Genomic DNA, 26,499 nt, shown 5'->3' on the forward strand with positions numbered 1-26,499 from the left:
ATTTCCTTGTAGCCTGGTCGACGTCAAGAGTCATATTCTGGGGCAGCGATTATTTGTTAATACGCCATTGATGATGAATCATTAGGATACGTAGGCAGAATTACTAAGAACTGACAAAACAATGTTGCTCGTTTTATTACACTATTAAGGTTGTGAACATAAATATATGTGACTTCTTCTACGCGCCTGTCATGTAATAAAACGTCGATTTGGCATGTATTTGAAACACACATTATTGTACACAGGTTGGGTATTAACAAATTTGCTTTATATATTTTACTTCACTCGTTTTTCTATTAAAATCTGTACGATATTTGTGAACATAAGTGAATATGGCTCCATCATATATTCTTATAAAATTTGAATAGTTTTGACAAATTGCCAGGGTTGCTGTTGTCAAAATACTTCCTTTTACCACAACTAGTAGTTCGATTAATAATATTCAGTACGTGAAAATTGAAGAAGTTCGTGTCTTACTACTTATCTTCATGATTCATGCGTGATTCAATATTCTGAACAAATTATTGTGGTTTCCTTATTATTCATGTGAACACACTTTTGACATTTGACCTCCATGCAGATATATTTTAACATTGGTCTCGTATTACTGAAATAATGTTCAATTTTATATATAAAGATATGCATCCAACTTTGCAGAAACGAACATGATCTGATGTATTGATAAAAGATATGCCGAAGTGGTTGCCTACTTGGTAGAGGCAAAACAATTGAAATAGAAGATTGGTAATAACTTATCATGGCTGGTCAATGTACTAGGCGGAGGCATGCGTTATAGCAGGGGTGGCTAACACGTCGATCGCCACGTCACGAGTAGTCGATCGCGTCTGATGTTGAGTGAATTTAACAAAATACCCCCAGAAATTGCCTTGAACCATCTGTGTGTTTTAAAACAGGAAGAATACAGTACTATACCTGCGCAAAATAGAATATACACATACAGTACTTAAGTTTGGGCCAATAGAGCATATTATTATGTAACAAATGCAAGTTTTGCCGCTGCCAAGGTTTAAAGATGAAGTGCCGAATATCGCCTGTCTTGACTAACAAACGATCCTACAATAACTTCTGCGGTGTGCGAGAGTTATTGTCTCACTCCAAGAGTAGTGTGATAGATTGTATTCGCAATGGTAGCAGTGGCATCAGAATGCCCAATTTTTTTTAGTTCCCAGCGAGCCAAGAACAACACTTAGAGGAAATTGTAAATTAGATACTGAAGTCTGAGTAGTCATGCAACATTCATGGTTTGAGAATATTTATTTTTCGCTGTTTAGATAATACATAAATACTTGAATACAATATTGAATGAATAAATAATACGTGTGAATCGTTTTGTTATTATGACGTAGCCGGGATGTAATTTTGGGATGGCGCAGTCAGGTTTGGGTCAGGAATGACATGTTCATAAATTGTTACTCCACGCCCACTTCTTGTGATACTATACTACACTAGACCCAGTTACCGGTAGCTGTTCATAGTTCTAGCTTCGTGCGGGATAGGGTTTTAAGAAAATGGCGGGTAGACTACTTCGTTTGGGCTTTCATGTTCATATATTTGAGCATTAATCTCTTATCCGAACAATGACGGCACGAAAATTTTGTTTTCGTCTATATAAAATCACCAACAGGCATAGATGGCAATTTGTACACTCAAGGCATGCCAGTGCCATTACAGGTAGGAAAAATACACCATTACAACAAGACATACGTTGCTATGTGCTTTCATTATAATCATCTTTTGAATAGAATATGCATGAAACAGTTATTTACCGAAACAATATTATATTAATTCAAACATGGAATAAACCATAATAGAACGATTACCATCCATTTTATATTTATTAAATTTTTACACTCAGACTCACTTATTTTACGTCTCAATATCATATCCTAATTTTATTATAAAATAACCTGAAGCGCGTTCTAAAAATATATTCAATGTTCAGAAAATATATGTAAAAGGGCGAAGGCTAATTCTATAAGAAAACTGGGTTTTTGTTTATCAGTTAATGTGAATTATTAAGTTTGGCGTGTACAGCTATCCATTGACATTTCTGTCGCATGACTGATTGTGTATGTGTGTCAATCAGTCTTAAACTCTACTGTTGTTTCCACATTTAAGATCTTGAGCAAATTTTTTTGTGATAATATTATAAAAGTCTCTGATTTTTGTAAAATCAGCCAACCATTTTACTTTGAAACGCAAATATTAAATTGTATCACTACAGGATTTCTTAAACCACTTCATATAAACGACAAACGTACGTACGTGATAATACACAAATAATATAAATATACGATATAGTGAACAACAAGTACAGAATAGATATGCTTTAATAACTGTTGACGCTATGATTCTTATTCTGTTATAATCAACCAATGAGAAAAAGTTAAAAAAAACATAGAAGATACTCAAATAATTAAATAATTTCAATTATCGTTAATCTGCGATAAATAATGAAATATACAAGAAAATAATGGAAATAAAAGTTTCATGTCGTAATAAAAAGTTAAAAGTTTGAGTAAAGATCGAATGATTTCAGATATTCCACGATAGCTTGATAGCAGAACTTGTATTGATCCTGAAATAAATTATAATTGTGTTTTAGAAACCAAAGCGATGATACGTAGTGAATACAATTGGCTAATAGTTTTACGCTGTTAAAATTGTTAACGTTAGGAACTTTCGTGGGCACTTTAAAGATATACTTTCAACAAATTTATTAAATTGTGTGAGATATATGGACAAACCGCACTCCCACATAGAATTTTTTTTTTTCAGGTGTTTTATGTTCTTGCTCTGAACGAGATTCTTGTGTCGCATTAACTCACCAATTAAACATTCACTGTTCGCGAACCCGCGATGCTAAAATGTTTCAAATTTTTTAGCCAAAGCGATTCACTATTACACCACTGCCATTACGGTGTCATTATGTACTACAAATAGGCCTTTTCGAAACGATCCTTTAATGAATCATTTTCTGAAACAATTCTCTACACTTTCAAAAATTAAATTAAACCGATAGGGTTGATACAATAATTATAAATACAGCCAAAATATACATGTATAATCTATTTACGTATATATGCAGCCAATTATAAATTAAAATCACGTACATATGCAGCCATTTACACTTATACATATGCAACCAAATAATTATAAATGCATGTATGACCGTGTTTTTGAAATCAGAGCGTTATCTGTTGTCGAATAAGCGAAGCATCACGTGAATGATACTATTATAGATGTATTTTGTTGGTGTATGAATGTGCTATTCCGCTTACATTAAATAAAACAATAGGCAACGCTAAATGCATACTTAATCGATTACTTTTGCATGCACATAACTTGAATGGCTGTATGGGTATATTAGGTTAGTTGTATACGAATATCACTTTGACTGTATATGCGATGGCTGTATATATATTACCTTATTTTACGTTACATACTCACTCACGTGAATATCACATTTATATGCGTAATTTGAAAAATCATTCCACGATAACATAATTAGATTACCGAGGTTGATGATTTGTCACGTTACTGTGATGAATAAGTTGGGCGACCTCCATGACACAAGAAATAAAAAGAAAAAATGATGTGACTATTCTTACCAAATTTTCCACCATATTTGGTCTCCAATCTCTGAGATCTTTCACGGTTCTGAGAACATCAACTCGATTCTCGCATTTCAATCGATCTATCAGGTTCACTGTTGCACAGAATACACCAGTTCGACCGATACCATCACTGAAATAGAAGATATTGAGAAACAATGTGATTATTCATTATTTTTTTATGCCATATTAGATTTGGACTAAAACAAAGTACACAGCTACAAATCGTTGATAAATAAATCTCATTCTCACCAAAGTACCGATGGCGATAAATACCTGCAATGTATGAGAGTGACTCCATTCCCAGTTGATCGGATATTTTTCTGCATCCTTTTTACAAGATCAATTATTTCTCTTCCATCTTCAGGGCAACTTGTTGATTTCCATCCAATGTAATGGAACTGAGTCACTGTTTTCTGAAAAAATGAGAAAATGTTCAGAAATTTGTTTGCTTTATATTCGGTCACTGAAAGCAGTATAGTACCTTACGAATTGTGCTAATCAAAAATGGCATAGCAAGTACAGTAGATAGACTAGCATCATTACCTACTTTTTCTAGGGTGTCTATTACAGGGGTCGGCCACCTACGGCCCGCGGGCCGGATCCAGCACGCGGAGTAACTTAATCCGGTCCGCGACGCTTTACAAAATTATAGAAACAAAACAGCTGTTTTGATGATTATATTTTTCACGTTACACAATTTGTTGTGAGACGCGTGCAGACTAAATTATATTATAATCTAACAAGTATAAAATTCACAATTACTCGTTTAATGAGCCTATAAATAGACAAATGGCAATAAAACGCAGAAAGCTGATGCTTCAATGGCGGGGTTCAATGGCGCCGGAAATGCAATGCAATGAGAAAATAAATATATTCTAATTGAGAGATGTATCACTGCTTCATTTTTATTATATAAAGTATCATCCGTTCGGTTTTCAACTTTCTAAAAATATGTGCGGCCCGCCAATGACTTGTTGACTTGCAACCAATGTTCCCTCCAATTTTTTGTAGTATGTGTGCAAACTTTTTTGGAAATGACTAATATTTGTGCAAAAACCAATGAAGAAATTTTGGCGTTCTAACCGGGTAATAAGTGGGCCAACAACAAACTTTCTCAACCTGCCAACCGAGCACATTGTTACATTACATCGAAATACGTCTGTGCGCAGTAAATCTATGCGTGTGCCCAGCCTCTGAAATCTATGTACGCGCGCACACGCGCACACTTTAGAGGGAACACTGCTTGCAACACTGTTTGGCCCGCGAGAGGCAAAAGGTTGCCGACCCCTGAACTCTATTACAACTTCGCTCCAAACGAGCTACTTGTATGTTTTTTTTTATAAACACAGGAATTCTACATTTTTTTCAATTTCTAACCAGAATATTGTACCCTGAGTGAGGTTGAAACCTGCATAAGGGTTGAAACTTGCGACCTGTCAACCCGCGATGCCAGAATAGTTAATTATTGCAACCTACTGCATTTTTTTTATCTTGAAATTCCTATAGGATTGATAGCAATGACTCACTGATTGAGGTCCTCTCTCCACTCGAATTTTTCTCTCCGTTACGGGAGCTTCTGTTTCATCACTAATCCTAGTTACAGATAAGTTATTCCATTTCATAACTTCACCAACATTTGTAGGCCAATACTGAGAACATTGTTCCTGAAATTATTAATAAGCAATAAGTCAGTTCAGCGAAACACCATTGCAGAATTTGGTTTGAAGTGAATAAACATGAACAAGATCTTGCGTTAGTTGGCAGTCTGATTTAGATTTTATATTTCTAACCTCTTTCCCTTCTTTGAGTTTCGTCAACATAACGATTGTATTAACGTTGTTATCCAGAACCAATCTCCAGAATAAATTAATGTTTGATGAAGTTGGACCTTGAGAGGCGATCATTGGACTTGATTCATCATTGCTCTAAAAGAAGTATACAGTATATTTCTTCCAAATAGTTTTCGTTTGGGACCAAATAAGAAATTGGCCAATGAAATGATTTTTAATAACTTCAAATAAATTTGAATCCTGAAGCGTGAAGTTCAATAATTCTTTAGACAATGGCATTGTTCGTTTACATGTTTTTTTTATATATAGGCCTCAAGAGTATGGAGTTGAATAAGTTGAATAAGTAGTGTCAATTTTAAATGTACCTCTACCCACGAAGCATTCATATAAGGTATCTCATCTTCATCTTGTTGCATGAATATTGTTACCAGTGTGTGGTCGTCTAGAAAAAAAGGGGGTTAAAGACAAGTTGATTTAGTAAAGTTTGATTTACATAGCAATCATGTACATCACCCTAAAGATTCGCGGCGCTGTATTGGCCGAAGAATAAAATAATTTGAAAGGTTGGGTATTTTAAACGTTTATTAATTTTGTCCAGTAATGAGAGTCTATTGAAGCCCTTCTTGAGCATTTTGTAGACTTTCTCAATCTGTATAAATATGTCAAGCAGGCAAATGTGGTCAACAAAAATTGGCTTCTGTAGTTTTATACATAAAAGAATGTTTAATTGGGAATATAAAGTTTACAAAACCTACATGGAATAGATTTCTTTGATCTGCTCATTTTCTTATTTTTACCATCGAGCCCACGCAATTTTGAGTCTTTCATTGGTCCAATTCGATTTAAATCTTCAAATTCTTTCTTTATTGAAGCTTCGCCATCAGGAGTCCTGGAATTTAAATTTATTCGACACTTGTTATTGTGATAATTGATTTTAGCGATAATAGTAAATTTCCAAGTTCAGCTGGAAAAAGGAACGGAAAATACAGTGATCTGTACTACCAGGATCTAGTGTTGTTTAGTACCTTAAGTACTTCTAGTAATTTTTGCATATGTAATTTTGGTACCACCATCCGACAACGTTACAAAAAAAAAATTACTGTACAGACTGACTGGGCATTTGAAAATACAACTGCAATACTGAACCATGCCCTCACCAATACGTATACGCGAGCGAATCTGTGTAGGAAAACCGTAAAGCCTTAGTGGAGAGTCATTTACCAAGACCGAATATATGAAAGAAAATTATTCATACTTTATCTTTTTCAATTTAGCTTTTGCTTCATCAGAAGATAAATCTCTGTCTTCAAACAAGATGGCTTCGAATACGAGCTTGTGAACGAAAACGTATTGATCCTAAATAAATAATAATATTATTGGACAAAAAATGGACCTAAAAATCGTTTGGTTATTGTGTTGTTATTGTTGTGAAAAATCGCTTTTCTCTTCAATTACTTGACCAATTGCTTTGAAATATTTAGTAATTAAAAGATTCTTGTTGTCGCTGAAACGCTATTAATTTTGTTTATTTCGAAAAAAAAAAATTGTTGGGCTCTTTGGGATTCGTTGTTTACTTCGAAGTTTTGTGTGATGACGTCATCAATATTATAAAATGAGCAACGTGCCTTGGTTCCGTGATCACATCTCAGTGATCTGGTGGTCAGAATACCGGTACCGTAAAAGATTAGATACTACTTCGTTTTGGCTCTCGTGTCTATATATTTGAGCATTGCTCTCCTGTTGAACATCTGAGTCATTTCAGGGTGCAGTTGCCGAATAATGAATGGGTATGGGCAAAAATATAAGATATAGCCCACCGAATTTTGCACCATCTCAACTCTCTGTTTCCTCATGTTGAGAACGCAAGCAAAGGCGTCAACAGATCCTACAGACTTGCTTTCATCAAGCAGAATATCAAAACCAATCAATGTCCCCGTTCGTCCTGCACCGGCGCTAGAGAGCCAAGAAAACGAAGGTGTTAAAATATGTCGCGATAATTTGTTTGTCGTAGATTTTACATTTTTGATAGATCCTATCTTTGCCTGCTTACCATCCCTGTGCCAAAGTAGAAATTGAAGGACCTGATATTCATGTAACTCGCGGATTCTAATGCAGATAATGCAGACAGAGCATATCATCAAATTTTATTTATCTTCATATAAACAAAAAATCTGTACGCCTACAGAAAAGCAATCCCAATGTCTGAGATGATCTTGGGAGGTTCGACAGAGTTGGGTGATTGGCATTTCAGAGAAATGAGTTTTGCACATAGTTCTAAGACTGATAATTCCATATAACCCATAACGATTTCTAGGCTGTGCGTTGTAATACCTGCAATGGACTACAATTGGAGATCCCTTTCCGATTTCTCCATAACTTTCCATCACAGCCCGATGCATTCGCAATAAATCTGAAGTGGTTGCCGGCGCACCATGGTCAGGCCATTTCAAGAATTGATACTGGTATACATTTAACGTGACATCAAGATCCTAAAATAAAGCATTTGATCCGGAGTGTATAGGTCAGCGACCTATTTATAATTTCTTTTAGGTCGTGGACATACGCCAACGCAACACGGGTTATGTGCCAATCAAATTGCGGTTAAGATAATAATTCTACTTCCGTCACGTGAGTCATATCAATGCTTAGGGGACAGTACATTGTGCGATAAAAATAACTTTAACCTCAAGAAGCAGCAGGAATATCGCACGTGCAAAATTTAAAGATTCCTAAAAACCGGTTGGAGATCTTTCATAAAAATTGATAAAACAGTGCCCATATACCCATGTCAAATTCATATCTTCGGTTATTGCGCTCAATTATGATAGGCTATTACGGATACCACATTAATTGTACCGTGAAAGTTATATTTTACACCGAACTTATGGATATGCAAAGCACTCTTCTCTTCATATGTTTTTTTCGTAATTTCAATAAATACTTCGACAAAATTGCTTTTGCTGTGAATTTCATCGATAATTTATGTGTTATTCTCAAAATGTGTTTACCATCGTGTCTATTACATACCATATGCAGTAACTTTTTACAATAAACCAGTAACAGCGTTATAGGTGTCGCTGCTTGAAAACCTCATGAGGTCCATCGCTATTCCTGCCACACAAATAGTTATAATATTATATTTATCTTTGTATCGACTCTAGTACACATGCTTTTGTGATACCAAATACGCGAGTGACTGACTCACTGACGCGTCTTTGTCTTACCTCATTACGAGACTTCGCAGTAAAACTTCGCTTTATAAACGAGCCGTATTTGACTTCATGTACATTTTCCACTAGCACGGAACCAAACTTCTGGTTTTTGTTCTCATCGGGCCAATACTTTTCACATTTTTTCTACAAATAGAATTTAATTGTGTTCAATATATTTTTCTTGCGTCATTTTTGTAATGCACTATCGTATCTATATATTGTATTGCATAATTCTTGGGATAATTGAGCTGTTATGAGATATTTGAGGATTATATTGCGGTATTTTTATCTTTGAATAACATACCGGTGGGAAGTTTAGGATCTACATATTAACCATTACCAACTTGGCCATAGACATATTTTGTCAGAATTTTAGTTCAGAAATGAATTCAGGGTGAAGTCAGATTACCTTCCCAGCTTCTCTTTCCTTTGTTAACATCACGATCAAAAAGCATTCATGTTCGATTATCATCTGCCAAAAATCATCGACAGTCGTTGCAAGAGGTCCCTGAGTTGCGATGTATTTACGTCGCTTGTTGTGACCCTTAAAAATGAAATTGAACATCCAATTAGAAGGTCAGGTTCAATTTTTTTTGCAATGAGAATTTTCTCTCAGTTTCAGTAACTTTTAGCTGGTTTCACGTCTTGTAGAATAAGAAATGATATGAAACGACGCGAAAATCGACAATATAATTTCCGAGATATAATAAAGTGTCTGTATGATTTATTTTATAAATATTTCAGTTTTATATGTTTGGAGTCAAATTAGTGTATTAACAGTTATGGTATCACCATATTTTTGGTTGTTTTATCATACATTAATACCAGGCGTATTCATTTTTCATATAGCAGGTTGTTTTTTGAAAGTATATTTATAACATAGAAGGCAAACGTAAGGTAATAAATCATAGCGGTTTGTTTTATACTTACATCAATATAACAGGCATTTATATATCCCGAACCTTCTGGTGATATTTTCACTCGAGTTTCATCAACTGAAAAAGGGAAAGGTCACAATTACATTTATTGAAAAGGTCATTGAAATCTTGTCAATCATTTTGAGATGTCAATAATATGATGCTATGCTTTCTTATTCTTTCACCCCGACCACTCAAAATTTCTTATTGTAGTTTTTTTTTTTTCAATATACTTTATTACTGAATAAGAAGCATACATGACGGAGGTCGATCAAATTTTAATGAACTTTTGTATCTCAATTGTGTTATTCTTAACCTTTCGAAAATCGAACGGGTCGAAGTCGTCTAGGTTTGACTTATAAAATCGTTATTATAAGGCGTGAAGGTTATTGAGATTTCAACGTTAAAGTCAAATTGCACAAAGAATCACTTTCACTAATACCACGCATGAGTTTGCCGCGTAAAATATGTCGTTGTCTATATTCACAATGATGTGACAAAATACTATTGTGGAAAACAAATTAAAGTACAACTAATGTTTCTCCATACAACTCACATGGAAGAATATTCTTGTATCTGTTCTTTTTCTTTAAATCAGGATTGGAAGCAAATTTTTTTGGCTCTCCTAGTTTGGCAGCTTCCGAAAGAATTTTCTGAAACGCAAATCAAAATGCTAATAATTTTGGTACACAGGGAGGAAATGTATACCAATCTAAGTTATTCAAGTATCTAAACTACTGACGGTGAACATTTCGAGACTGTTGACAAACACATTCGATGGGAATAAACAAAACATGAGAGCGATGCTCAAATACATGGACACGAAATCGTATGGGTATACCCTACCGTACGGTGAAGGCGGAACCACAGCAAGGAGCGCAATTTTGAATTATGATGACGTCTTCGCACACCAAAACCGAATCTCTTAGAGCCCACAGAAATTTTCGTAATAAATATAAGTAATACCGGTAGTCTTCTAGTGAAAAATATAATATTTCCCCACTGAAAATTCCAAAGGAAATCGCCCAGTATTTAGAGTGAAAAGCAATTTTTTATATGGTAACAAGAAGAATACCAACAACAACATAATAATAATAATAATAAAAACGAACCGTCTCATAGGTTCATTTCGTGTTGAATAACGTTGGCATGTGCAAAATAGGGTACTCCCGAAGTATGTGAACCAAGATGGCGGACACCGGAACGTAGTATGTGTACCAGGTTAGGGTTAGGCCATGTATTTTTAATACAAAAACTACGGGAGTCACTTGGCTAGTCCCCGAACTCGTAATAGAACTAAAATAAGAAAAATTGAAATAAAATTATTTCCTAACCTTAACCGGGTACACATACTACATTCCGGTGTCCGCCATCTTGGTTCACATACTTCGGGGGTTCACATACTTCGGGGGTACCCAAAAAAGTTCCAGGCGCTACAGAGCAGATGTTACCGGTAACGTTAGTCATTCGCTAATATAAACCGTGCCGTAATTTTCGGTATTTACCCTGGTATAGCGGACTGTTTTTATGATATTTCGCTTATTGAATCGTATCTGAGTATATATAGAATTGTTTAGGTAGGTTAAAGTGAGCGCAGGGTTGCCAGACCCCAGCGATCAAAAAAAGCCAAATCAAGACATAAAAAAAGCCAGAAAAAGCCAACAATTTTACTAAGTACAAAAGCCCCATGATTTGTCAGATTTTAAGCCCTTGACAACGTACTGATGATGATGTAGAGCCATCAGTTCATTCAGTGAGGCACACAAATAGAAAGTAAAGTTCCTATAGAACTGTAGAAAGTAAAATGAATATCAAGCGGGCAGCATTATTTTACCATTCAATATATACAATACAGGGTGCCGCTTCAGTCTGTCAGTATGTAATATACCTACAATACCGGTATGTTTCTACTTAAACTTGTGCTACACCTTAAAAAAAATTCTCCCGATATCGTACTTTACTATTGAAAATTTTTTTACTTTTAAAATTTATAAACCATCAATTTTATTAAAAAATTATCTAGCCCCCTGCCGCTCACAGGTGGACCACTGATATCTAATTTCAGTAATTTTAGCGTAGTTAATCACATCGTTACTGCAATTGCAGAATTAAACTAAAGCTGAAAGCCCACATAAATCATATCAGGCATAATGAAAATTAGATTACACAACTATTTTTTGGAAACAGAACGTAAACTGACAAATACCTATAAACTATAAAAACGAGGCAGTGTTTACAACCCTGCTTGAACATCTGTCTAAGCAGCTACAGAAACTGCACTTATTTCTTATTGGGTATAGTTAAGAGTTAATGTAACAAACAAGGAAATCGATGCTCCAGGAAATCCTAATGTTAAGTAACTAAGTACAGGAAATAGGCTATTGTTCAGTTGTTACACACTAAATATTGTATTTCATATGATTTTAATATTAGTCACTAGAATAGACTTGAAATAAGCCCAAAAAAAGCCAAAAAGCCAAACGGAAATTTTGAAGCCAAACGCGTTTGAAAAGAGCCAAAAATGGCAAATTTGGCGTTAAAAAAGCCAATATGGCAACCCTGAGTGAGCGTTTAACAAGGCTTAAGCCGTAGCATCATAGAGACATAGACTATCAGTTAGCTATCCAAATAGCCCAATATTACATTAATTTTGCATTGTTACGTCATATACAGATTTTTTTATAGTTAATGTTCGATACGTGAACTTGTAACCGGTATCGCGGACTTACTACCGTTATCGCGATACTTGTTTGTGTTTCAGAGGTATCAATTATTGAATTTTTAGTCACAACACTGCTGTCGACCAGCTCCGTTGATATAAGGATATAAAGTAACTTATGATATAGGATACTGAACTAGACTACTATGACTGGATATCGAAGCGCGGGGGAAATTATTACCTGAAATTGATCCAAAAACTGTGAGTTTTCTTTTTTTCTCATTGAATTGTAAACTTCTTCTAAATCAGAAGTGCTGATAGCGGTATCGGAGGATTTTGTAAATTTAAATTTTGCCGTTACGTTGTTGTAGCGACCCAAATCTGTAAATAATTGTTGAATTGTGATTTTAAATATTTTTATCTATCTGATCTATGCTGGATTATATGTCTCAGCCACGTATTCGTGATATTGAATTCAAATCCTGGTTCATATTTTTAGGCTTGGGATATAGTGATAACTATTATCATTTATATATTCATATTTACTGTACTCTGATATTCTGAGATATTAGTAATTGTCAACCCACCTTCCTCTGCATTTATTTGCGTCTTTTGTGCGCTCGGCGTGCTCGGGTTGGTTTGTGTTTTGGGATTTGAATTTCTGAGAATGACAAATATATCAGGCTAAAATATTTAATTTACACTTTTCTAAAATAATTTAGTACGCATGGAATCTTGGGTGAAAATTGTAAAATAACTTTTTGTTATTAGGATCCTTACTCGATGAAGATTACAACTGTTTCTGTAAGTTTTTAATACTTTGTTGCATCTCACGAGAGATTTAAAAATCCAATCAAAAACTTACTGGGTGGATGTGACATTTTTTGCTGTCCTAGCGAAGGCCATATTAATATAACCATCAGTTGATCCTTCTTCATTTTGAAAATTCCTGTTGCAAAATAAAATATGTGTGACTGCCAATGGGAGAATAGCGGATGTTTCATTGTTCTCAAAAATAATTATTTGAAAACACTAAAAGTCTGAACGCTAAAAATGAAAAGTGGATGAAATTGCTTTTGTGAGGAGGCGGGGTGGTTAAACTCAAAAGTGAAATTCATTTGGAGTTAAATAAATAGTTGAAATCACCAAAGGCTGAACCCTAAAATGAAGAAATTATTGAAATTTTGTTTGAAGATAGTTGGGGTAGTTCGAGTTGCTAAATGGCTGAGTCCCGAAGGGAAGCAGGGGTTGAAATTTATAAACTTCATCCATCTAGGGTTGTCCGTTATTATTGTGTCATACTTTGTCGTCGTTGTAAAATCAAAACAAAACCTTACGAGTTTGATGGGATACTTTTGTTTGTTGCATTGAACCCCACTTCAGCATAACCGTCTGTTGTTGCTTCTTCATTTTGAAAATTTCTACAGCAAAATAATATATGTAAATTAGCTAATTCATACACTTTAGCAGTTAATATCTCCTTTCCGTCTCCCATTAACAAAATGATTGTGAGTGCTCGATGCTCAAATATATGAACACGAAGGCGAAAACGAACCAACCATACCTATCGTGCATTACCGATATGATATAAACTCTGTTTCTCGTGAACACGAGGTCGCAAAATGAAAACGGAAGATTTTTTCTCAATAAGAAGAAAAATAAGAACAACAACATAATAAAAAACGATTCCATCCAATTCGTATCCAATAAATGTTGGCAATATGAAGCAATATGGGAAGCTTTACAATACTCACGCAGCTGAGTCCACGTTATCCGGTCTTGTTGGAATACCTTCGTCCATCGAATCGATTTGGCTTGATTCACTTTTCACTTTGCTAAAATAACAGTATTTAAATATAATTATAGAAACTTGAAGTCAACTAATGACATTTTTTTTCATCTTCCAATTTTTGAATAGGCAAATATGCAGATTATTATCGTTTATGCTCTGAAGAATATTTTATAACAATAGCAAATATTATTTCTATATAAGTGGTTTCTTAACAATATTTCAAAACAACTTCAGACAAGCATTTTCATCATCTACTAAATACCTTTTAGTAAGTTTATATTGTAAATAGGAACTCACCGCCGTTTTATAACTACAACCATTATCAGCAGAGCAATCAACAAGCAAGCTCCAGCTACTATTACTGAAATTGTCCAAGATTGGAAACCATTTGTATTGTCTAAAGAACGAAGAACACGTGTTTGATTTTCAAGCACGACTCGTATAACCGTATTCCGCGAAATCTTGCTCGTTAGCAAAATGTCGCAACGCGTTTCATCTTGTTATTTCAATGAATGAACTATAGTAGTTCTAAAATATGTTTTCATGATTAGACATTTGTTGAAATAATTTTCAATGAAATTTAATTTGGCTGTTTCACTCGAACTTTCTAAAATTTGCACTTTATCCGGTATGTTCGATGTTCATGTACTAATTCGCAACTTTCAACAAGTCTACCGTAACTGAGATAAATTTGCCGAAAAAATTTGGTTACCTAATGCCGAGAAAAAACCAACTCACTTAATTGTGTTGGTGGACTCGTTTTCATGCAAATTCTATTTCCACAAGGCGTTGTTGCAACGATGAACACACTATAGACAAAGGGGAACGTTATAGGAGAAGCAATAAAAACTATTTTGATTATGCACCTCTTGTACTTTGGGTGGTCACTTCTTCATTGTCAAACATTCTTCAAGCAAAACTGATATTTCTCGAATCTTATGTTATTCCTTCAAACTACCATACCTGTAAGATTTTACTTTGTCAAGTTTCCGATTTTGTCCTACAAATATTGCATTCTTTCCGACATTTCTCCGCCGTCTTTTTTTCTTGGACACAGCATCGATTATTTGAGTGACGTCACAAGAAGAATTCGAACTATCGCCAAGCTTGATACCTTGTTTATCGCCAGTAAATCTGCGATGTGGGTTAATATTGGACGGTGAAAAAAAAATTACTATTCTTTTTATAGCGCGAGCTAATGATTCGATAACTGTGTCTGTTATGGATATAGTTCTGGGATCGACGTGAAAGCAGTTTCATTTGAACAAAAGTAAAAATCGACTATGATTAAGAGTAGGTCAGGAATGGAAGAGTATAGTAAGCAAGTCAAACCATTTGTTTCAGATGTATCTTATAAGTTTAAATATTTCCTATTCTTTTTTATTTTACTTTTATAAATACTCCAATTTGTAAATATTAACGAAATTTTGATCAAAACCACTGCCCATGGTAAGTTGGAACATTTATGCGCGCAACTTCCGTAATATAAGTACTATAGTTGCCTGGAAATTATAATATATGGACGGCGTACTTGTAAACTGGAAGCGCTACTGCGATGTATCCATTGGTTGCCTTGATCAAATTCTCCATGCTGAAATTAATATTTCGTTCCGATGATTCATCTTTTACGATGACGAATAAACAGCTAAATGCAATGAAAATATTTACATAATAAACAAGGAAGCAATGCAAAATATACGGAGGTTAATAGGCTGACACGAAGGCCCAGTGACTAATATTATCACTACAATGCCAGCAAAATTCCAGCCAAATGCTGAAATACTGTACTGAATGCAAATAGAGTTGCGTTTCCAAATTTAAAAAACAACAACAAAATTTTGGGCGAACTATGCGTAGCTAATAATATGTAATTGTAATTGCTTGGTCCATTAGTTGTGCCAAAACCACCTTCGTGTCATATAACAAGTTCATGCTACTAATTTAAAATAATTTAATACAGAAAAAGCGCAAGATTTGTTAATTCTAACAGCTCGCACAACGTGCCCTGAATTCCGTGTTGGAATGAATTAATATTTAATTTATTTGTTTTACTTTCTTTGTATAGTGTAAGGGCTGTTCAAAATCGAATATTTTTTTGATTCGAATCGAATATTTTATCGAATCGAATGATCGAATATCATTGCGCAATTATAAATATGTCTCTATTGTACAATAGAAATTCCCCCCTCGATATATTGTGTCAACGTATGTGCAGTTACATCTAAAATACAGCTTATATTTTGCATATAACTATGTTTCCAGAGTTATATAAGAAGATCACATGTCTCCAAAATTAGAGTTTTGAGGGTTGAAAACTGCACAGGCACTCAATACTTTATTTACCTAATACTATTGGATTCAGTTTCAATAGGGCATGCAAAACCTGTAGATTCTATTTTAATCCTATTATCATAAGTCTTAGTATTTTTTGTGTAATTTTAAGCAAATTGATAATTTAATAAATTGATTTCGAAGATCATTTGAAGTTGATGTTGTTGCTACAGTTGCTTCAAAAGGATTTATATGTTTCTGCTGTACATATATTTTTGAAACCAAAACAAGTTCCCTATATGACGTGCAACATTGTTTATTTGAATTTGGGTTGACTAGTACTGCATTAAGTGAATCTGTCCCACTGCTGTTTTTTAGTTTGTTTTTTTCACAGTTTATTGCACTAAATTTTTTTCAACATCAGCATTTAAATGACGTAGTAACATTGCTGGCTTACATTGCTGTTGCCGTGTTATCGTTCCACTTTCTGACTTTACAAGATTAAAGTTTTGTAGCTGACCCTCTGCCCTTCCGATAATGTTTTTAGGATAGGTATATTTTATGACAGCTAACAGAATGTATGTCGTATGTTGCTGACAGAAAACAAAGACATGCTTTTTAAAACAGTCAAATTTGCAGGTAGTCTTCGTTTCAGCTGTTAATGTCAGATACTGAAGATAAAAATCTTTGGCATATACTTTATACCAGGGTGGTCCAAGGTTGTCGGACTCGCGGGTCACACTATAATTTTTGTTTTGTTCGCGGGCCAGAATATTGCCAAGAATAGGTAAACAGTGCAATACAGAACAAACACATTTATTGTCTAGACACATTGGTCATTATTTGTTTTTTATCAAGCTAAAACGTGCAAAAATTTTAGTACATCTACATTTAGTGTAAGATTTCAAAATCTTCATAACGGAGAAAGTGATAGTCACCGACACAACTTGCAGACTTATTAAGCATGCATTTGGAATTTCTCCTCCATATCCAGTCAAAAATCTGTTTGAATTGGTCAGCTTTCTTTTCAAATTCATGTTTACAAAATAACTTACAAATAACTGCAGATTGATTGATTACCGAATTTTACCAAATTTGAGATACAGGAGGGTAATTACTAAATTTTCTGACATATAGGTAGCATTTTTTGTAATACTGTTTTGGCCGGTTGCAAAAAAAACACCCGGCAGGATTATATTGGTCGGTCATAACATTAATATTTAGTTATCAGGCATACCCAACCTAGGCTATTAGATTCCTCTTTTGATTTTTAGTTTTCTATGAAGCCTACTTTGTTAGCATATATTCTCGACCGAAAATATAGAAACCAGTTAACAATTTAGACGTGTCAAGCACATCATTCAACTTCGCTAGTTGCCTCAGATAGCCATAACACTAGTCAATTCTGTGACATTAGTGATGTTATGTAACAATATTAATAAAGATTTTTCTGTTTATTTTTATGACGAAACAACACCAAATGCGATTTTTTGTTTACCACTGCCCAAATGCGACGCGGGCCACAGAAAATGAAGCGGCGCGCTACATGTGGCCCGCGGCCCTGGGTTTGGACCGCCCTACTTTATACAGTTATATTGCTATCTCTAGTCTTGTGAATAAAATCGATTGGATTTCATAGTAGGCATCATAGTATGATATGATATAATTCAAATACTGTTCGTTCAACAAATATACACATCGCTATACAATTCATGGTAGGCATATGATATGATATGATTTTAAATACTGTTCGTTCAACAATTATACACATCGCTTTTTTATTTCCCACTGGATAATATTTAGAACTTTGAAAAAAAAAAGCTAGATTTCATAGCTAACATCTAAACTTCAAATTTTACATCTAGATCTTGAACAACACATCTGGATCTAGCAATAAAACATCTAAAGTGGCAGCGCTGTCAACAGCTTTAAATAGATTCTATTTATAGAACTAGCGTTTTCTGTCGATACTAAATTGCCTTTTTTTCGCTTTTTATACTACTCGAAAACGTCATTTTAAACGTTTATTGCCGATAATAACTTTACAGTCATGAACATGCATGAAATGGATAATAACATGTCGTTGGGAGATCGCGACATCTTTTTTTAACGCAAAATGAATCCGAGTAAAATATCGGGAAACCAGTTATGCGCAAAGCGCCGCCGCTTAGCCGCAAAACGATTCGAATACCAATTAGCCGCAAAACAATTCGAATAATTTGCGATTCTATTCCATTTCAAATATTCGGCAGGCTTGGACAGCCTTACGTCACAATACAAACCTCAGTAAACCGTTGCTTTCATCGGGTTTAGTCACGGTAATTTTGCGCATTCCGTTACTGTCAGTGGCGTCATCAGTAACCATTGGTTTTGTGATTGCATCCGGAGCTGTTGAAGAAAGAAATCAAAATTTTTTCACAAAATCAAATTTACTCCCGGAGTATGTGAACCAATAGGGCGGACACCGGAGAGTAGTATGTGCTCCAGGTTAGGGTTAGGCCATTAGTAAAAAAACTTAGCTTAAACATAAAAAAAGAGCGATGGGGCAAAAAACAGTTAGTACCCAAAACTTTATATTAGCTCTAGTGTAAGTGAAAGGACAAAATAAGCCTTTAAATACGCGTATTTCAGATTCGCCACTAATCTGTTTTTTCGCTTACAATTATCTATTATTAAGATTATCAGAAATAGGTAAAGCCAAATTCCAACCTAATTTCTGTTGGTGTGACAATAATAGGATAATACCCTTATTGATAACATAAATAACGAAGAATTTCATCCAATAACGCAAATTGAGCTACCATGCGGTGCCTCTGCGTCTATATCCCATATTTGCTCATGTTTTGATTACTAGTAACTGCATTAATACGTCATTTTTAAATTAGTTCTTGCTATCTGTTTCTGAAATTTTCCTATATTCATTCATGATTTTATTACTTGTAACTGCATTACTACGTAAGTATAATTAGTGAATGAGTTCATGCTACCTGTTTCTGAAATATTGTGCACAATTGATAAAGTATACAAAACCTGCTGGATTTCCAACACAATATCCTGTTGCATTCACTGCCTCGCTCAGTCCTGTACATCCGATAACTTTGATTGATACTGTGCAGTTTCTGTTGGGTATCGGAGTAAAAGATTGTTGCATTGATATGTTGAATGAGTCTATTTGCGGAGACTTTACGTCCGATCTTGTGGCAATGGTCGTGCAATATCTGGTGACCTGAAAAATAGATGAATAATTAAAATATATATTCAATGGAACAGTAACAAGTAAAACTTCATTGGGTAGGTATGTTGTCGTAGCCGAGGTTTCCATTGAGTTAGTATGAAACCACTTGTTTGGACTAGTCGGGGCGCTAAAACAAATGCGAATATAACCACGGTTTTTATCTGAAGCCTCTGCGGCAAACTTTAAACAATTGTATGTTCTGCTATATATAATTTAACCTCATCACGAATCTAAAATCGAAGAGTCATGAAAAACATCTTTGGTATTTTTTAAGACAAATTTAACCAGACGTATTGCACTTCTTTAATTATTGTAAATTTGTCCAAACAATACTGACAGGTTAGGTAAATGTGGATGGATTTCACCAGCATTAAACACTGCTTCAATTAATTAAATCCTTAACTTTTCACATAAACCTAGCTTAATAGGAAATTCAACAATCCAGTCTGAATGATTCTTTCTGTATTTCTCGAGTTATTACGTCACTTACTTTCAAACCTGTAACTTTTTCTGGTTTTTCATTAGTCTTCCAAACCCATTGAATAGAACAGTTAGTTGATAGAGATGTAGATAACACAGGTTCGGTTTTTCCATTTGTACTTGCAGTTTCGTTGTCCGAATATTCATAACCACACTTGCTTTCAGACACACAAGCCGCGACCTAATACACATAAACATATTGTTATTATGTATTTTGCTCGAGAAACTTTTTTCATAAAAACACATTCACTATCAAACTATAAATGCTTGGTTTTTGGACACGTTTATTGGCCATAACGATCGTTTCAACATTTTTTCTAAAATATTATCAAAAAAGTTGAACATTTTTCCATTTATTTCCATGTCTGTCATTTTTCCTATTAGTCCATGGTGGCATACAGTGTCATAAGCTTTGTTAAATTCAAGAAATACAGCTAAAGTTGCTTGTCTTGTTTGAAGAGATTTTGTGATTGTATCTTGAAGCGTAATAAGTGTATCAAGTGTGGATCTTTGTTTGCGAAAAGCACTTTTAATTTTGTTGAGTTTTCCATTCAATTCTGAATATAACATCAGTCTGTTGCCAACAATTTTTTCCATAATTTTACATAAGCAAGAGGTTAGAGAAATAGGCCTGTATGAGTCTGGGTCTGATTTCTGTTTACCTGTTTTATGGATTGGTATCATGATTGAGTGCTTCCATGCTACTGGTATTTGGCCGATATCCCAGATGTTGTTAAATAAGTTAAGGACTATTCCTTTGCATGGTCCCGGAAGTTTTTTGATCATTTTGTATGTAACCTGATCTTCCCCTGGGGTAGTATCATCTTTACAATCTTTTAATTCCCTCTCTAGATCATGTATTATTATTCGTCTATTATATTATGACATAATTGGGTTTGTGTTTTGTTGAATTTCCATTTTAACTTGGTTGTAATACTGTTGACGAATATTTTTATTTGTGTTATATACATCATCTTGACTGTCTGAACACATGGTTTGGGCAAACACTCCGGCAAGTACATCAGCTTGTTCCTTGTGGTTTGTTATTTCCCCATTTCCGGATTTTAGTTTTTAGTCATTGTTTTGTATATTCCCCTTCATTTTCTTTATAGTATTCCAAACAATTTTTGGATTTGTTTTGGTATCCCACTTTGTTTGAATTTTTTCCCAGTATTCCCTCTTTTGCTGTAGTATTACTTTTTTTGATGTTGCTGCCGCCTTGTTAAATGCCACTAGGTCTTGGGGTAGAGAACTTCTTTTTAGTTTCCTATATGCTTCTTTTCTTTTACAGCCTTGCTGCATATTTTATTCCACCATGGTAGCGCATTTTTTCGATAAAGCAATCACATTTTGTGGAGTACATAATGTGACGCTGAGAATTATGCCCTGACACAGGTTTGTATTAAAAAGATCAACGTCATCGTTTATTGTTGGACCATTTATATGATTGAAGCTTTCAATTTTATATTTTTCCCAGTCTGTTCTTTTAGTCGTGATGTATGGTTGCCTTGTTGCTTTTGAAGGGGTTTTATATGAGTTCAATGACATCCAGATTAAATTATGGTCACTTGCTAAATTTTCATGTAATATCTCCATCATGCATAAGTGGGCAATGTCCTTCGTTGTTATGCATAAATCAATGACAGAGCTTTCATTCCCATTTCCTACTCTTGTAGGCATTTCATCATTTAAAATAACTAATTCATGGCTTTCAATGAATGACTGTAGAACCTGTTCTCTTGAATTTGTCTGTGAACAATGCCAAATAGTGTTTTGGGCATTGAAATCTCCACATATGATTACGTTTTGTCTGTGTATATTAAGAATTTCATTCAAAACCTCTTGTGTGATATTTACTCCAGGGTTGTATACATTGAACAAATAAAATCCATTAATTTCTATTGCCTGAATTTCAATTTGCGTTGTCGTAACCTGTATTTTTTTTTGAATGATAAAGAAGTTTTCACTGCTATTAAGCAACTTCCTCCCCTTCTTCTGAGCCTGTCTTTCCTATAAATTTGGTATCCTGGTATGTTTATTTCGTCTTTTGGATTCAACCATGTCTCTTTTAAGCAAATTATATCTGGTATTTGATGTGTATGATATATAAAATGAACTAATTCTGAAATTTTATATTTGATGCTTCTAGAATTCCATTTTAAAATTGTGAGGGCCATCAGGACGTTTCATTTTGGTCTTTCTCATCCATTTGTACCAAATTTTCTATTTGATCAGTTGTTGTCATATCAATTTTGAGTCTTGTTTTTGCTACCTCAGCAATTATCTTTGTTATATTATATTCAGTTGGTGTTTTCATTGCGACTATTCTTTTCAGGATATCTGTAATGAGTTCGATCAAGCTCACTATGTCCATGGTTGATGTTTGTGGAATTGGATTCTGTTGAGTTGGTGAGTATGGAATCGATTTTTTGTTTTTGCCTGTTTTGATTGTGTTGACTCTGATTCTGTTCTCTTTTGTTGTTTTTGATCATATTTTAGATCTTAAGGTTGCATAATTTTCCTCGCCTGAATTGTACGTGCTGTTTCAGCATAGGTCATGTTTCCTTGCTTTTGTAGAATTTGAATGTTTTTCGCTTCTTATACTCTGGGCATTTGGGGCTAGCAGCGCTATGATTTCCCAGGCATCGATAGCATTTGCTTGGTATTGTGCACTCATTCGTAGAATGTTCCGATCCGCAATTTGCACATTTTACTTTACTTTTACAAAATTTTGCAATATGTCCAAACCTTTGGCACTTGAAACATCGTATGATATATTGCTTTCCAACGCGATAAATTCAAAAATCAAAACACCAACATACCGTTACAAAATATTCTGATGAGGCCTCCAAACCGAAAAGTTCTGTATATTGAGACGTGATTGATGTAGGAACCGATGAATTCCAAGAGACCTCTTTTTTGGTAGTCAAATTCCATGCTGAGATTCTAAAATAAAACGAAATAGATTGTTAGTATAAGTGCTAGTAAATGGACAGGCAATAGACTGTTCGATGGATAAATATAATGAAATATTTATATATCAACCAAAAGTATATTCATACATTTAGTATCCCAGTAAAAATTTATTATCAGGTATTGTAGCAGCTAAATTGCATGGTGGCTTTAGCTCTCAGCCATCGGCATCTCAACATGTACAATGAAACATCTACTTAATATCTACTTCATTGGCATAGGTTTAATTAGTAAATGATGTTTTGTACCTGTGAATAACTCCGATAGCATTATTGTTGGGTATCCATGTCACGATCAAATTTTGATTGCATGACGAATTGGCGACCGACGTGATTGATGGATTTCCCTCCACTAGAAGACCGATATGCATGTTAATAATATGATTGTGTTAGTTATAGATGTAACAATATTCGATTCAAAAATAATAAGAATAATGTAATCTTTTCCCGAAATGGCGAATTCATCACTTTAATATTGTCGCTTTTGGGCATTGTGTCAACTGTCAACGTCCACGTAGCGATCCGATTTATATCGTAAACAGAAAGAAAGGATTTGTCGCAAAAATCTACATCCTATAATAATAGGCTATGCTAATTGTGCAATCCAGAGAACAATAGAGATAGTTGAGCAATTAGTAGTAAAATGTTATTTTTTGTCCGTTATTACCCGGAATATATATCAAGTATATATAATGACTCGTTGTTTTATCGTTAACTATAAGTTTACCTGTGACATTATACTCAATACCGCCACTAGCATCCGTTATCTTACAAATGTATGTATCGATATCTGAAATTGATGCATTCCCTAGATGTAATATTGATTCCTTTCCATTGATTTGTTGATAAATTCCATTTTGTTTGGACATTTCCGTGACAGGACTAAAATTTCTGTACCATTGTACCTCCATATTCGTGCAGGAATCTTTTAGTGTGCACACTATTTTTTTATAATTTGTGCTAGCATCGATGGAAATGGCATCTGTAAACAATAGATAGGCATTATGATGAGCAAACAACATTAATATTATTACTCTAATCTAATAGAAACTAGGTCATAGTTATACTAAGAACCAATATATATTTATATCAGACTACAATTTAAATATAATGATAATCGTCTTGGATCACTGATTTTTCTTGAAATTCGATTTATTCCTATATTATTCGTAAAGGTATTGTTACGTTGATTTCCTACTGATGACACAGTACATTTTTGGCCCAACGAAAAAAGGGATTTGTTACTCAAATTAACAGAAAGTCTTCGCAATAGAAGTAGATGCCAGTTTTTTTCTCATGGCTTAGATTAGAAAATAATAAAAAATAACCTGATTGACAAATGTAAAATATTTGTTCATGGCAGGGGCTGTCCACCCATTGATAACTGTCTCTTCCTACCATCAAACAATCTTCCCCATCATCACTATAATCGTTCGGCTGACCGCTTTTCCTTCAATAAATGTATAACTAAATTTATATATCAATAAACTTTTATGTTCAATATCAGATTTCCTGTACATTTAAATTGTAATTACTGAGTATAAAATTGAGCGGGTCGAATACTGGTCGTTACTGACAACGCAGTATCTGAAATGATTTTGTTATTTTTGAAAACTCTTATGTTTATGAAGAATAAGATAAAAAAAATACATAATGATTATTTTATTATTATTTCAGATCTAACCAGTTTTGATATCCATTTTGTCCGCTCATTATCATATCAGTACCATCCTGCCATTTCCAATCTCCTTCTAATGCTCTATCGTTACCTCCAATGAAGTAGGAATTAATAGATCCAACGAGTCTGGAATTTTCAAACAAGAATAAATTTTAATCCAACGAGATAAATAATAGCCTAACTGCTTCGACAAACACTTGGAATTTTGCGCCGAAAACGATATTAAGCTATTCATTAAGTACCGGTAGATGCCTTGTCTATGCTGGGCAAGCATTTATACAAATATACTCAAGTGTTGGGGAGACTCGAGTCACTGTATTTGTAAGCCCTATAGGTGACTTATCTAGTCAACATAACTCGAACACTAGACTTGATGCTAAATGCACTTGACTTAATGGAAATTGACACAAGACTAGGAGAAAAGTCTTTGGAATAGCTAATGATTCTTTAAAGAACAAGTTAACACATCTTTATTGTTGTATTAGAAAAATCGTAATTGCCTCGGAAATGCAGTAACTTGGAATTGATTCAAAAACCAAGTTATTGGACTCGGGTTGCATTGGGTGGCATAATTTATAAACTCACTCAAAGGTTGCATTGATGACATAAGTCATTCTTTGATTATCAACTTTTGCCAAGTATCCCTTCAGTGATTCACAGGCAGCTTTTGCTTCTTCGTAATACTTCCGAGTATCATTGAAAAAAGTCAGTTCGTACTGATCTACGCATTTTGTTGCCCATGGACCTATATGAAAACAATTCGACAATAACAGTTAGCAACACTGTAATTAAAGAAATACCAGTCCAGTCGATCGGCCATGCATTTGCAAAAACGCAAACATGCTATTTATTGATGTTACTCGAGAATAGTGAGATAATATAATGAATTATCGATGGAAAACAGCAGAATCGCAATTTTTCGTAATAATTTTTTGTAAGAAAATTAGTTTGTCTAGCCCAAAAAATTAATTTATTTTTACTTACATATCTGTAAAATAATTATGGTATCTCATTTATTCCGCTGTTGATCAATATCACAATATGATCAGACTATACATATATTGCCATGCGCGTTACATAAGACGTTAAGACGACGTATCTATTTCAACGTACAATGTCATTACTATATTTGGAAAAAAAGCATCTTACTTTGTGCGTTTGAGACTCCAAGTATTATTGACATAATAATACAGAGTGATGATATTCCAAACGCGTTCATTTTCTCTGCATTTCAATATTTTCATTCAAATACATAAATACAGCTTGACCAGAAACTATTTTGGAGATCATGTAAGAAGTGGACTTTCCTAGTTCCGATGCATAGCGCCCTCTGAGTTCTTAATTATGTAATTGCTGAACCTATGTTGTCCGAATGATGTTGAATATGTATGTATATTCTTTTTTAGTGAATCAATGAATATGCAGTATATTCAAAATTTCGTAACGTGCTGAACTTGATAATGACTACTAACTCTCTGAAACAGCAGGAAAACAATTCAAAAGTTCTTGTTTCGGCTCAGATTAGAGTATTAGAGTAGTAGTCAGTTGCAATGTCGGTAATGTTGATTGATACAACGTGTGTGTTGCCACAAAATAATAAGAGTGATAGATAAGCTACAAGAACATGACACGACCATGAGTACAATCCAAAAGATCATCGAGGAAGTGATGTAGAAATTGACAATTTTGTCATCTCAATTTACTTGCTTTAAGTTATATTCTTGCTGAGATCAGTATCGTTTGACTACGTTTCTTTAGAACAGTATCACGCACGTCACTAATCAACCATAAATTTCCTGCTACCGTTGACAATTGAACCTGGTAACCCGACTAAACCTGGTTCAAGATGTTGACC

General features: G+C 34.3%; 1 protein-coding gene across 1 annotated transcript; it reads right to left on the minus strand.

Annotated features, from left to right (window-relative positions):
* Positions 1-1,282: 1,282 nt before the first annotated feature.
* LOC120334842 (uncharacterized) lies at positions 1,283-26,081 on the minus strand. Its single transcript, XM_078114492.1, has 33 exons — positions 25,794-26,081; positions 25,230-25,389; positions 24,651-24,770; positions 24,295-24,416; positions 23,694-23,948; positions 23,216-23,318; positions 22,817-22,940; positions 20,005-20,175; positions 19,310-19,505; positions 18,562-18,667; positions 15,540-15,653; positions 14,972-15,142; positions 14,747-14,817; positions 14,306-14,405; positions 13,971-14,051; positions 13,554-13,637; positions 13,082-13,165; positions 12,804-12,877; positions 12,458-12,597; positions 10,114-10,210; positions 9,571-9,635; positions 9,050-9,184; positions 8,653-8,784; positions 7,760-7,917; positions 7,246-7,381; positions 6,684-6,784; positions 6,184-6,317; positions 5,794-5,870; positions 5,429-5,563; positions 5,165-5,302; positions 3,912-4,051; positions 3,633-3,768; positions 1,283-2,599 (listed from the first exon to the last, which is right to left on the minus strand). The coding sequence occupies exons 1-33, from the start codon at positions 25,861-25,863 to the stop codon at positions 2,528-2,530; spliced, it is 4,002 nt and encodes a 1,333-aa protein (XP_077970618.1). The 5' UTR covers positions 25,864-26,081; the 3' UTR covers positions 1,283-2,527.
* Between the last annotated feature and the right edge of the window lie 418 nt (positions 26,082-26,499).

The sequence above is a fragment of the Styela clava genome, chromosome 1 (genome assembly GCF_964204865.1).
Source record: "Styela clava chromosome 1, kaStyClav1.hap1.2, whole genome shotgun sequence".
In the NCBI taxonomy this organism is placed as follows: domain Eukaryota; kingdom Metazoa; phylum Chordata; class Ascidiacea; order Stolidobranchia; family Styelidae; genus Styela; species Styela clava.